Source organism: Phaethon aethereus, assembly GCF_964289735.1.
Source record: "Phaethon aethereus genome assembly, chromosome: 2".
In the NCBI taxonomy this organism is placed as follows: domain Eukaryota; kingdom Metazoa; phylum Chordata; class Aves; order Phaethontiformes; family Phaethontidae; genus Phaethon; species Phaethon aethereus.
In genome coordinates this window covers 20,350,392-20,365,271 of record NC_138582.1, presented here as the reverse complement: position 1 = coordinate 20,365,271, position 14,880 = coordinate 20,350,392, and the positions used below count along the sequence as shown (strand labels likewise).

At 44.7% G+C, this 14,880-nt stretch overlaps 1 protein-coding gene across 1 annotated transcript in view; it reads right to left on the bottom strand.

Moving 5' to 3' along the window:
* Positions 1-14,126, bottom strand: part of SYBU (syntabulin) — a gene marked incomplete at both ends in the record, with an annotated part of 39,606 nt that extends 25,480 nt beyond the window's left edge. The window contains 3 exon segments of the mRNA XM_082014749.1: positions 24-221; positions 13,752-13,941; positions 14,100-14,126. Coding sequence (XP_081870875.1) covers positions 24-221; positions 13,752-13,941; positions 14,100-14,126 — 415 coding nt within the window.
* Between the last annotated feature and the right edge of the window lie 754 nt (positions 14,127-14,880).

Below are 14,880 nucleotides of genomic sequence, written 5' to 3'. Positions count from 1 at the left end.
GAAAAGAACTATACTAGACTCACCAGGCTTTACAAGGCTTGTCTTCGTCTCCTTCTTATATCGAGCCAGCTGCGCGTTCCCTTCGCTCATTGTCCCTGGAGTGAATTTCTTCCTGGAGAAGTCTCCATCACTACCAGTGCAAAAACTGATTGGACTGTTTCCAGCATCAGAAGGAGTCTTAACTGGAGATACTGACTGGCTACTAGGACAACCAGTGTCATCTGAAGAGAAAAGCGAAAACATCAACATTTCTAACTAAAAAGTACATGAACGTTAGCAGAATTAAAACAAAAAAAGAAGTATTTGGACTACAACTCTTTACAGTCGGTTACCTGATACACACAACCTTGGCTCTGAAACCTGATGAGAAGCTATTAGTTTCTCCCATTTTGTGAAGAAGTCTTGCGTACCTTATGGCAGACTAAAATAGCAAGTGCTTGTTTTGCTAAGCCTGACAAAACACAAAATCAGGGGCTACATCATGAAAACTCAGATCTAGGATAAATTCTTTTGACTTAGCTAGGTTAGGAAATACTATGGCATGAAGAAATGCACAGAAGATGCAAGAATGGCTTGTGTAGCGCACACCGGATGAAAAGCAAGCATGGGCCACATGCTCTCCTTCAAGACATGTTCCTATCCGAAGAAGAGAACAACCTACAGCCCATATGCACAAAGTCAGGATTTTCATTTAACTGGAATTAATAAAGGTTTCTCAAAATCATTTTTCCTTCTAAAGCAACAGTGATCACAGAGCTTTTCCATTCTTGACAAGTGGCTGTGAGGTACCTGGCTGTGAAGAGGGTGTGTTATACATAGACTGCTTTTGTTTAAAGCGGAATTCCTCTGAGGGCACACCAGCGCTTCACGGCATCAGCAGCCACCTCAGGAACAGACCCACGTTCCTGACCCCCAGGAACACAAACACTCCAGCTCCTAACAATTAGATGCAAAGTAAGAAGTCTGGGTCCGGGTGAAATCCACGTATCACACACCCCCTTCATCTAATAATGTCTCCTGTAATCACAGCTTCCCTAAAGTCACGGTGGTGTTAGAGATACACAACAAAAACAAACAGGCTACTCTGACACTGGGAAGCCTTGAATATTTACTCTGCTGGAGAAATGTAATTGTTTGATCTTTCCCAGGACAAAATGAAAGCTGCCATCTTAATTATGCAGTTGCACTCTGCTCCTAGTGCATTATCTTTACCTAACATGAAACTCAAAGAAGTGCCTGCAACTGAGCCAAATAATTTGCATGATGATATTGCACTTACTACTTCTACCCTGCTCATAATTTAGGTCAAGCCTGATCTTGCAATGAGCTTTGCATGGGCAGATTGTTTAAAAAGTCAGTATATGACTGTGCATTTATGAGGCAAAAGGAGCACCCCATAACTATCTAACCCCCTCCTTGCCCACCTCCCCTCTGCAGTGAAAACCTGTTTTCCTTTATGCCTGGCCAGTTAAACTGCCCCCACTTATTTGTTCCAGTGTTTTGCTTCTCACTTCCCTGTGTGCTGCCTCCAACGCTGAGCAGCATACCTATAGGTGCTGACCATCCAACGCATGCTATATGCACCAGCACGTAACAGCAGCCAGCAGCCTGAGGGTTGCTGCCCAGGCCTCTGCCAAGGGCCGGACATGATGCTAAGCCACGGGGGCAGCCCAGCCTATGGCCAGAATTACCTCCCAAGACACAAAGGACAGGAACGGTGCAAAGCACCTAATCCAGCGTAATCGTATTTCATTCCTTCAAATCAGCTCAGTTAAGCCTACAAGCATCTCCTTTTGCCGTCTTGCTGCTGCCTTCTGCAACTCAGATTTAGTTCCTAGAAAAATACTGGGAAGGAGAAGACCGCTAGTGACATTTTCAGCCCATCTCCACATTCACCTTGACTAAAGCAGGGTTGTTGCCCACATGATTTTAGTTTACTTTTTATCCTTTCCATTCCCATCAGCAACAAATATAACTCAATACAGAGAAGAGAGAAGGCGGCAATTTCCTCCCAGATCAGCGCCCATTTCCTTCTCCCAAGGGTTCAGAGTCTCTTCTGCAGGCTGAATGAATGCTACCTACAGGGCAGTGGATCAGCACGGCTGAGTGAGCTTCCGAACTGCATTTAAGCAGCTCCTTTACCTATGTCCAATGCACCTTCTCTTTAGAAGCACACAAACATTTATAATCAAATGTATTCAGGAACAAGTGCAGGTTCATGCAGTTTATTTTTTCTCACGACCTTTCCACTTAGATGTTTCTCTATGTGCCATTATTTTCAAAACTTTGTGTTAAGAAAAAACCCCAAACAAGAAACTATTTATTTCCTTCAGCTCTCCACCAAGAAAATCACTGCAATAGCTGGACAGGTTCTGCAGACCTCACTGATGTGTTTTGTATGGAAGACTTTATGTATAAATAACTCCAAAAGCTATCATAGAATCACAGAATATCTCAAGTTGGGAGGAATCCTTCTGGATCTATGAGTCCAATTCCCTGTTCCTTGCAGGACCACTGAAAACTAAACCATACAATTAAGAGCATCGTCCAGATATGCTCCTTGAACTCTGACAGGGTTGGTGCTGTGACCACTTCCCTGGGGACCCTGTTCCAGTGGCTGACCACCCTCTCAGTGAAGAAATCTATAGGGATGCTACCTGGAACAACCTCAGAAGCTGATAAAACCTTTAAACAACGAAAAAACTAAACTACAGTGTTAAGAATTAGGGCATTAAAAAAACAAGTATGTAAAACTAACTGCAATAAGGAAATAGAGTAGCTAAAGAAAGCATATAAAATAGCATATAAAATAAATATTTTAATTACCACTCCCCCCATCATTGCCTCTGATATGACACTGGTGACACTGGATGATCAGATTATGTCATATCTACATATCCTCATTTTACCTTAACGACTTCAGCTTTCCTTGCAATGGGGCATTTATTAAAGGAACAAATGAGCCTGGCACAAAGAATAGCTCTTCTCAACTCATACCCCGTGTGGCCTTTAGACATGCCAATCTCCAGGTGAGCATTCCCAAGCCAGATGAAGTAAATGAATGATTTTATTGTACTCCCTCTCCTCTGATTGTTTATTTTTCATATAATGTGTAACTTCTACTCCTTCTGCCTAGTATTACCCGGAAATGTGAACAAAATCATGAAGTTTCCAAATCTAGGGCAAGCTGCAGAGAAACATTTTTCTGTGTCAGCTTTTTGCAGTGCTTTGTGAAGAATCAAAATGTTTACTGTCACAGAAGGGAACAGCTGCATAACGAAACACCACCGCTCACCACCAAGGGCAAGCAAAGCTCTGCTGTGCCCTGGGGGGGATACACCTCCCAGACCGGCAACTCGCCGTTCCGGCACCAGGGAAAGCCCTGGTGAGCACTGAGGTGCTATCCAGCTGCTCGCTGCAGCCCAAATCGCCTGCACTTATCTTCACTCTTCCCTGCTATCGAAGCCTTGAAGGGCTATTTAATTGTATTTAATGTTGCAGGTGAAATCCCCGCAGAAGAGCAGCAGAGCCTCCCATGGACCCTGACCGTGCATCGCGCTGATGTCCCCTCCGTCCCGCAGACAGCCTGACCTGCTCACGGCTGCAGCGAACACCTCTGGTCCTCGTCCACCAGAGGAAGGATGCAGCCGCGGCAGCCTGGGTTCAGTATTTCCCGCAGACCTGCAGGCTCCTCCAAAACCCTGCTGACAACTCTGACGGAAGGAGGTGAAGACCTCCACCTGCCCAGAAGTGGACCAAGGTAAGGAATCTATCTCCAAAGTAGGCAATGGGTAACAGAAGCAGACGAGCCCACAATGGGATTCACTTTCTGCTGAAGACATGATGTGAATGTAGTTTTCAGAAAGGTCAGTTAAGGATTCAGTCCTGTAGCTCGGCAAGAGTTTTGCCTCAGTAAGGATTGCAGGTCCAGACTTCTCAGGAATACAAATAAACCTGATTTACTTTCTCAGACACATGAGCATCAGGAAGATAGAAGAGAGAAAGCTGGCCAGTACTGTTGTGCAAGTCCATACTTCTGATCTTGCCTGTATTATTTACTTGCAGAAGAGGGAAAAAACACATAAATTTATAACACACAACTCTCATTGCTTTCTTAGCAATATTCATGGTGTCTCTTTTCACAGTGGCCTCCTAAGAGCATTCTGGGAGTAGACTTTCCCTTTGAACATCAGCTGGATTTCATCACTGAAACTCTACGTCCAACCGCTCTCCCAGATCAGACTGCCAAGTTTCAAAGCCAAGCATTGGACGGTGACTCCTCGAACAAACAACTGGGGAAGTTGCTCAGAGTGTGCTGACATGTGCATGCACTGACTAACTTTCAAATAGTAAAGACAAAGTAGAAACAACAGTGTTAAAGATGGTAATCTCCAACAACTGACAAAAATACCGTTCTCGTAGACTTGAAGGCCATATGTTGTGATGCAATGATTTCTGGGCACAGAGACTTTAGGCTGGAATATGCCTTAGAACCTTCTTTAGAAAAATACTGGCTTTTCTTAAAGGCTTCATGAAATACTGAATATGCAACTTCCTTATATAATGCATTCAAATAATTAATGATGCTCTCGCTGAGGATCCACTGACTTACTTCTGCTTTCACTCCTAGCTGTCAGATCTAGTTATGCACTTTTACGAGTCTGAACTGTCCACCCGATCCCTATGCCACTGTCCCACTTTCATCTTCTCTTAAGGTTCCCTTCACCAATGTTCAGTCTGTACATACTCTGCATTTCCACTAAGAAATGTGGATTCCAGAATTAAACATGGGCCTCTAATGACCTTTTAAAAGTTCAATGTACCAAGGCAAAAAGTTTCCTGACTTTTAGCTGATGGTTCCCTTTCCATTCATCCCAGGACCTGTTAGTCCGGGTAGCCATGGCTCTGCCAGGATGGCACGCTGCGAGCTGGCCGACGGTGAATCACCAAGGGTATTTCAGAAGTTCTCAGGATAATCTCCCAACCTGCTTGTCTGTTCCACATTTTTTGACCCCCTGTGTGTTGCTCTGGTTCGTGACTGGTCTTGTAGCACAGAGGTGGTGTGTGCATTAATGAAAGCTGCTGACAGACACCGAAGGGAATATATCACCTAGTTTCGACCTGCTAAGGTTCTTTCTGTTTTAAATGGCGAGAAAGAGGCTGCTCTGGTGGATGAGTCAGAATGACAGCCCAGTTTAGGCTTCTCCAGTCATCCCACTGCTCTGGGTCACTGTCTGGAGGGTCTCATCTCTCTCCACTGGCTAGCACAACCACCGTCTGACTTGGGCAGCTGAACCGGTGAGGTGTAGGGGCTCGCCACCCAGTCAGAAAACATTGCCAAGAGGAGATTCACCGTTACCATTCTGGAACAACTGGGCAACACACGGGACCACACCAAAAGCAGCAGGATGAAACATAATAGTATGAAATGAGCAGAAAGACGGAGGTGGAGCACATTCACGTGCACACCATCAGGCTCACAACAAGTAGGAGTCTAACTGCTACCTCACCACGACACCGAATGGCACCCTCACCTGCCCAGCAACGATTACGGGACCATAGCTTAAGGTAAGAAGTGTGAATATTCTCCTCAGCTCCTATTTGTACTAAAACATTTCATTTTTACTGCAGCCATTTCAGAAGGTGATTTTATGTACTCTGGAAGATTAGCCATTTGCTACAAACCATTTGTCACCTGGAAACCTCAAAAATCACACAGACTGTTGAAAATAAAAGTTAACAACTTCACTAAAAGCAGAGTCCTAAAAATGCTACTAATTTTGGTCCTTCTGATCAATCCTAAACTCATTTTACAGCTATTTTTAAGATCTGTTGGGGTTGGTATTTAATAACATGAATGAGAATGTCATGTGCTTGTGAGGCAAGTGTCTTACCGACATCAAGCACACTAAAGCAGGGCAGAAGAGCAACCAAAACAATAGCCCTGTCAGGAAAAGAGAGGTTATTTGACAAGGCCTACTTATACAAAATCCTGCTAAGCAAATTAATTCCACATTTAATCTCTATGTCTCTGCAGACAGAACTTGAATTAACTATGCTCCATTTTGCCTGTGAACGAAGGCAGGCTAGCAGCTCCACCACTCCCTGAGGTCACCTAGCGAGGCTGTGCAAACTCTTGTCCTTGAAGGTTTTCTAGACTCGGATAGACAAAGCCATAGCTGATGTGATACAGTGCTGGAAGCAGTCCCGCTTCAAAAAAGAGGCTGGACAAAATGATCTCCAGAGGTCCCGTACAACCTACATACTTAGGATCATACTTTTCCTTTACATTTTGAAGATATTTCACAGCTGGGAACCACTCTCTTTTCCCAGTCCATCTTTCAAGCTCAAACTATTGATTTTATTTAGTCATAAAATCTAACCCAGCAGCAAAGTACGTAAAATCAAGACTAAACATCTTCAACTCCTTTTGACTGTTGCTGAGGTTCCTATCATTAATATACAGGCAACTTTTACACCTGCTCCTCACAGCCCCTTTGACCGTGCTTCCATCACACCCAGAGGCTGGCCACTAATAATCACGACTGAAAATTTAGCGTGGAAGCTGCTCACTGAATTTGGCAAGAGTCCCTCTCTGCTCACTCGCAGCACGGCATAAATGGCGACAGGCTCTGTGTAGAAGAGGGGAGAGGAAGGTGAAGGAAGATGGACTGACCCACTCCTAGAGCCTGGACATCTTTCACCAATGCAGTATTTCCCATAAACATGTCCTTAAAGGTATCAGCTCGTGACATCTGACTACACAATAGCTAAGTTACACTGTAGCAGCAAATTTTAATTGACTTTGGCAGCAAATGATGCCTCTACTAATCTTCCTTCTATTTGAAGATTTCAGTAATAAGCAGGACTGATGTGAGTTCTGGGAAACCATCTGAAAAAAAGGCTATATAGTTGTGGCTTACTGGCTTTGTCATTACATTTATTGCACCACTAATGGTATTAGTATTACAGAACAAAAGCATCAAGGCTTACTAGTAAAAATATCAATAAAAATAGTCCTGTAACTAGGAGAGCGCTGTGGTCAGGAATAGCACAGCTCCTAAAATCTTGATATCACATCACAGATAATGTTTGCACACAGGGTTTAAGACAATAAAGGACTGAAAATCTATTTGAAAATTTTAAAGAGAAGTTTTAACTAAAGGTGAGGAGAGGAAAGAGTCTGAAAAAGAGACAAAGAAGAGTCTTGGCTGTTCAATAGGGTTTTTTTTAAGTACTTTAGTAGACCTCACTAACCTTTCTTGAGGCCAGTAGCTGTAAGTGGAACCACTGCTGCTACCTCTGGTGGGAGAGCCTTGACTACATCCAGTGTAAGAAATATTCCCCATTTAATAGGAACCTTATGTGAAATACATGTGTATATATAGAGGGTTTCTGTGTGTGTTTTTATGTGTTTAATTCCATTATGGAGCAAAGGAATAAATATTCGATCCAATTTTGAAGGTACCATTTTTGGAAATAAAAATCTTCAATAGACCACATCATAGAAATTTGTGCCTGTTCCTCGAACGGCACAACATGTTATACTCCTTTGTTCTCTTACAGCTCTGCCTCCATGGCTGAGAGAACACGACTGTGACCCTCACAGCTTCAACATCACCTCATAACGTTGCACTGTTTACTTTCTAATGATGTTTGGAAACCACATATATTCTATCCATTGTCGTTTTATGCATTTTTTAAGTTTATTTAATTGCCACCAAACCCAGACTGGCACTTAGCATCACCACAGAACTCACTCACTGTATTTGGCAATACATATACATCAAAACACTGTTCCAAAATTTCAAGGACATATATTAACCCTATAAATGTTGGGTTAAAACATGTCATACAGAATTTCTTTTAAAATATCAGTATTTTCTTTTAATACAAAACAAATCAAAGACTTCTGATTAAAGGTTCATTTCTGCTACAAGTTGTGATGTTCTTCAATATGTATGGCAACATTCAACTCAATACACAATTGCATGAGAAGCACTTTAAAACAAAAGTATTCAATTATGCATTGGTGGCAAAGAAAATAACACGGTGTAGCTTAGAATTCAGTCCGTGGTACACAGCAAGCTGCGACAAACGGGGTAGTGGAAAGGGTGAGGTACTGACTGTTCTCAGGACACCATCCAAAATGTGCCAGAGAGAACGGGAACTCTTCTACTGACCTCAGGAGGCTCTCGGTCAGGCTTCAAGAGTTCACAGTGCTGACAGGTACATAAAAAGGTGACAACAAACATTCAAAAGGTCAAATACTTTGGCTTCCAGATGTTGTTGTGTGGCACAGGAACAAGAGGATCGCTATGTAGTAAGAGGGAATAAACAGGCTGAAAGGGAAGCAGGCAAAGGCCAAAAACTGAGGAACGGGCAGGCTTTGCTCTTTAGTACCTAGGCACTTTTCTCATTTCCATGTTTGGAACAGATCCCTGCGCTGCAGAAACAGAACTGGTGGTTAACAATATGAAGCAATAATAAATTACTGCACGTAAGCTGGCCCAGCAGGAAATTCTCCAGGGAAGCAGCAGTGAGAAAAGGAAGCATGTCACCAGTGCCGACCTTATGCAAAGGCCGTACGTGCATTTCTGAAAGCAGACTTCGTTTCAGCGTTTTTGTAAATCAACATCACAGTGATTACTGAACTGCCTTACGGAGTGCTGCAAACAAATGTGCAGAAGACCTCCGCTTGAAAAGTCTGAAAAAATGGCAAAAGGACTGTGGAAAAGCATAGCGTGAAGGACTGCAGGAAAGAGAAGCTAACTTTCAGTATCTCATACTTGAGCACTTTTAAGAATATCTCCTTGATTCAGTAAGTCAGACTATAAATAAATAAATAAACCAGTAAGGAACTATTTAAACAAAATATTTCATCATATAACAAGAAACAAGAATGGGAGAGTTCACTGTTTCCATAATAATACATACATATATACATACATATATACGCACACAAAAAATAGGAGTAATTATTTTCAGTCATTTATACTAACTCTCTGGCCTCAATCTGTTGACTTGTTAAAATACCGAAAATTTGTTTTCCTCAATCTTTTTCTGTTCAGAAATATGTATTTAAGCACATGCATTCTAATAGTGTAGCCTCCAAAGCTAGCTGGCTTACAATGCAACCTACTTCAATGCTCTAGCAAAGAAATTATTTATCGGAGTGCGAGAAGGTACAGCTTTTCATCCAGTAACACCCGTACGACCCTTTTCTTGTTGTCTGTGGCTAGCAATATGGGTCACGCATTCACATGGACTTTAATAAGCCTACCTAGAGCCTACATGCTTTTTTTGACATATGCACTGTGAACTCAGCCCCAGCATCCATCAACAGCTGGGCCAGTTGGCAAATAATCTCTGAGTTCAAAGGGACCGTGCACAGGAGCAAGCGAGCAGGGAACGATAACACTGAGATTCCTGTTGCAGCACCTACACCCCGGGGCTTACAGTGCAGCCATCGTACCAGAGTGTATTTATTGTGCCAGGCATGTAAGAAGCAAGATTAAAAAAAAAAAATCTTTACACCAGAGAAGAACAAGTTATGAAGTAAGCATTGAACCCAGATCTTGACATTTGAAAGGAAAAGCAAAAAAGAAGCTTCAACTCGTATTTTTGAAACCTTTGTTGGAGGTTTCATCACTCATGTACAGAGACGCTACTGGTTTTCAATGGCCCGTAGTACTATGCAGTCTAGTTCAAGCCGGGGTTTGCAGCTGAGTCCAAGAAAAGAGGAGCTGTTTGCTATGGGCATAAAGCAGTCAACCGGTTCACAAAGCCTTTTGCTGAACCTACTGTTAAATGCAGAAGTGCTTCCTGCAAACCTGCATCTCAGTAAACAAAGCGCTGCTGCATTACCTGCAGAGATGCAGGCTTCTGAAGAAGGGCTGAAGGAAAGCTGAGCTGTCGTTACAAAGGTAGCACGTAGCAAGTCTTCTTCATAAGGAGGAATTGAAAAGCTGAGCTATTGAGAGGCAAAAACTAGGAAAAAAGTGTATCCCAAACTGATTTCCTTTTTAAATGAAAAGCTAAACAGGCTGTTACTGACCTCAGCACATCCAGGCTGTCTTCGATCCAATACGCAACTGGCCCGGTATCAAAAGGCCGTGCACACAAAAATCAAGGATAACGCCCCGCCCTAAGTATCTTATTTCTTACAGGCCAAACACTGTAACCGGAATCTCCAGAGGCAGCCCAGCAGCCGCTCTGCCATGGACCTGCGAGCGGATGATTTGTTCACAATGATAAAATCACGCCCTCCCCGCGACTGGCCAGGTAAGCGCGCGGAGCCGCTTCAAAGCCAAGTGCAACTTATGAAGAAAACACGCATGACACGGGCAAAGGCTTGCTAGCAGCCGAGCCAGACAAAGCTGCTGGGAGAGTGTTTTTTTCATCCTTTGACATCACGCGAGCTCTGTGGCTGACATCCAAGCGGAAGGAGGGCAGCGGCTGAAGGAAGAGAAGTGCTCCCGTATCAAATGACAAACAGCACCCCAGATGCGCCAAGATTTTAAGGAAGGATTGCGCACGGTGAATACTGATACAAAAGCCCAATTGCCTACACACCATCCAGAGAGCATCCATGTTCACTTGGCAGAAACAAAGAATATTAAAACCAAATTTCGTCAGGGCTATCACAGATAAGATTAACAGCCTCACCGTGTTTCACACAAACTTACAAAGCAAAACTGACATAAAGTCTATTGCAAATAATTGACCAACGCGACCAAGTGAGTCTCTGATCCAGTCACACAAGACAAAGAGGGAGCTGATCACGCAAATGTAAAACTTACCTCAGCCAGAACTAACAACCTCTTCAAAAGAAACTAACCATTAAAACAAATTGCCTGTTGCCGAGTGGTATTTTTTGCTGTTGCCACCATGCCTGCAGCACTGCCATGGTTCCCAAAGGTTCTCCCTACCTAAACCAACAGTAATGATACCTAGAAGACCCTGCTGCTCTCCTGTAGAGAAAGAAGAACTCCAAGCCTTCATTTAAGCGTTGGGACCAATGTAAGCACAGAGGGAAAATGGACAACCTCAGAAGCTCTAGTGAATCAAGCAGGAAATACATATTTAAATGGACAAGGAAGAAAAAAATCATTTCTACTGGGGGAAAAAAAAAATCTACTGATCATAACCACTTGATGTCAATAATATAGGAAGAAAGGTAGAGAGCAACTTGTCAAGAGAAGGATAAAGAGGAAAGGAATTATTGCAGGGGTCAATTCACACTATATGCTGCTTATCAAGAACCTTTCAAAGTTTAATGCTCCAAAACTTAAAAAAAGACATTTATCCAAATGCTCATGAGCTTTTTCACACTGCCATCACACTATCATTCATATTATTCACTTGCTCACCTCTTCCAACTTTATTACTTGCTAATTTTAATACACTTTCTGCACATGCCACTTCTCAATTGAGATGGTAAGAGCCTCACGAAGCACCAGGAGAGGCAGGTTAGAGGCTGTGGCCCCTCCACTGACGTCTCCACGCAGCTCTTCGCCATCCCGTCCCCAGAAACAGGAACCAGCAGCCATCTGGTGCTGCTGGGGAATGACAATCTAAATTGGACATACTATGATAAAGAAGGACTGTAAGTCTAAGACAGGGAAGAGATATCAGAGAATGAGGAAACCAAGTCAGTGACTGTTGTCATACCTGCATCACAATGAAAAATCCATCCAACCTATCAACAACAAAACCACATACTGGGATGGAGGACAGTGCCTTGGCTGATCCTGGGCTGCATAAGGTTTGAAGACTCACAGCCATCAAACTGGGTAGTGCATACCTGTACGGGTGCTGCAGGCAGCTTGAGAAGCACGAAGCTCTCAGCAGGGGGAAAATTCAAACTAAATCAATGCAGCATTCATGGAATAAAAGGTGAATGAAGGAAATAAAACTATGAGCAGTTTTGCTTAAGAGGCAGGTTAAGAGACCAGCATCACACTCTTGAATACCTCTGTGAAAGGCACTTTAAAACTGTCAAGCCGTGAGATCAGACACACCCAGAGTAACTACAAAGCTCTGCTGGGACTCAAGACAGCCTACGTAGCGCAGTGGGACAGCAAGGGTATTTGGCAGCTCTGTGTTGAGTAGATCTGAAGAACATGATACAAACCCAAAAGATACAAAAAAGAATGTCAGTAACCAGGATGAAAGGCTTGTCAACACACAGGGGAAAAAAAAATCAGGATAAAAAGCAGCCATTTGGGAGAGATCATAAAAATAATGTATTTCTAGAAAGCTTCAAAAGATTTTACTTCTTTTTAACAGGCAAACTGAAGCAGGTAAAGTGGAGGGATTCAAAAGGCATGGGAAATAGGCTTCAGCATTCTTACAATACTATGTTGTTTGTTTAACTCTCTGCATTGTTCATTAAACAATAACCAAATAGATCATTCCACTGAGCCTGAATTGCAAAATCTATCCAAGCTAAGAAGGAAATGGTAGACTCAAATATGGATGTTCTGTTTCTCATCTAGGAAAACTGACTGTTTTTGTACACAGTGTTCAATACAAATGCTGCTTGTCATTCTAGGAATTAAAAAAAAAAAAATGGTCTGATCCACTGTAGTGAAGACACAGATAAATATGAGTGTTTCTGGCTGTTCTCAGGAAAACCTTTGGTAACTGAGTTTATGAGTAAACAAAAAGGAAGTTTAGGAACTTGCTCTGATAGTAACTATTACAAAAATACTTGTTATAATTCAGATTCCTAGTTCGACAGAGAATGTTATGCTCTGCAAAATACTGACTATTAAACCCAAATTTTTAGTCACCAAAATATCCTTAAAATTACCACACGCATACAGAGCCCAGGGTGTTCATGATGTGACCCTCAATGCTGTTATCCACATGCATAATGTCATACATGGTGAAGTTTCACTGAATTAAAAGATTACTCACCACTAGTAGGTATCTGAGTCATTCACTGCTAGGTGAAGTACTTAAATTGTGCTCAACTCTACACAGGACAGATATTTAACATAAAAAAATATGGTTTCAAATAGCCCGTGATGTAAAGGGATATACTTATTTTGAGAAGTAAATGACAATTTTGTGGTCCACAACTGAAGAGCAGTAATCTACTTCTGATACATCACACTGCCATTGCCCTTTCTGTAGAGAAGACATCATGCCCAGCTCACGCCTGGCAACACGCATGTCAGGAGAAGCCTGAATTCGCAAACAAACAAAACTCAATTCAATAGGACAGTGAAAACTTCACCTACGTATTTTCTTCTGGTTCATGCACGGAGATCATCGTCACAAAACCGAAAGGAATTGCAGTACTTGACCCACGTCTGATACCCTTAGTAGCAACTCCCCTGTTTTACAGACTCTTTGACTTACGGGCTTTCCAAAATGCCTCAAACCCACGCTGCAGTTTTGAAGGCAAATCTTTCTCTTTAAAGCAACTGCTCTGCCGCAGTAAAACCGCCAACTTTTTAGCAGCGGAGAGCAGAACTTGAAATGGAAACATCTGGTGTCGCTTACGGACACGTATTAAAAGAACAGATACTGGATTTCCCTGTAAAAAAAAAAATCAACGGTTGCCCTCCTTCCTCTGCAAAGCGGGATTGATGCTCCTCGGGGCTGGGTACGACCCCACGCAGCGATGCTGCGCCTGGGGCTGACAGCGAAGCCGGGGGCGTGGGGGGTGGGTCGGCGCGGCCGGGCCCACTGTGACCCCCAGGCTGGGGACCGCGGCCGGGGGGGTCCGTCTGCGGTACCTGAGCAGAAGCTGTTGCTGCTGACGGTCCTGCCGGAGCCGCCGGAGGAACTGAGTGGGTTAAACTCCCGGCTCTCCTCTTCCGAAAAGGGCGACTCGGAGGCGGGCGATACCTTCTGCTGAGGCCGGAGGACCAGGCGGGGGATGCGGCTGCGGGACACGTCCTTCTCCAGCTGCGGCTTCTGCTCCTGCTCGGGAAGGGACACCCCGGCGTCAGGGCCCCCACGGATGCGCCCTCCTCCTTCCACCATTCCGGGCAGGGGCAGGCAAACCCCGGCCTTGCCTGCCCCTGCCTCTCCCTCGGCCCCCGCAGCCATCCCTGCCACCCTCTCCATCCCCGGCTCCCCACCTTGCCGCTCTCCCGCAGGGGCCCCATCGCTCCTCAGTCGCCCTCAGTCAGCCGGGGACGGGCACCTGGCATGGGCGAGAAGGACGCCGGGGTTTGCTGCCGCTGCTGCTGCCGCTGCGGCGCTGGGGGCGGTGGAGCCCGGCCCGGCCCCGCCGCCGCTCCCCGCCCCGACACGTGGTGCCGCCGCCGGCCGCGCCCGGGGCCGCGGCTGCCGCCCGCCCCGAGGGCGCCGAGCAGGTGCGGGCACCGGGGAGCGTTCCCTTCCTCCTTCTCCCCCTCCCCCTCCCCCTCCTCCCCCTCCTCCTCCTCCTCCTCCTCCTCCTCCTCCTCCTCGGGTGCTGCATCCCCAGGCGGCTGCCGCATCAGTGGGGCTGCCCCGGGGTGCTGGTGGGGGGTGGAGGGGGGGCAGCTGCCGGCCCGCTGCCTGCCCCTGGTCGCAAAAGGAACGTAAACGTCTTAAAATCTGGGCAGCCTGAGGGCAGGCGGTGTGTGCCGTTTTACAGACTTCACGCTGAGGCACCAAAGCCCATACGTAACAGAGGGCAGATGTTACCAGTGCGAATATGATGGATGTGTAGCTGTATAAATAGCAAACTGCGTCAGATGCTTTCTGCTCCTCATTATTCAATGACAGCTTTTTATGGAACGTGTAGAGACGTAAAAACTTGATTCTTGGCCAAGACATTGCATAGTATGTTTAATTGTTGTATCATCTCTCTTACCTTTCATTGCCGTAATTGTTGACCCTCCTATCGATTAATGCACATGTTAACCTTGTTCA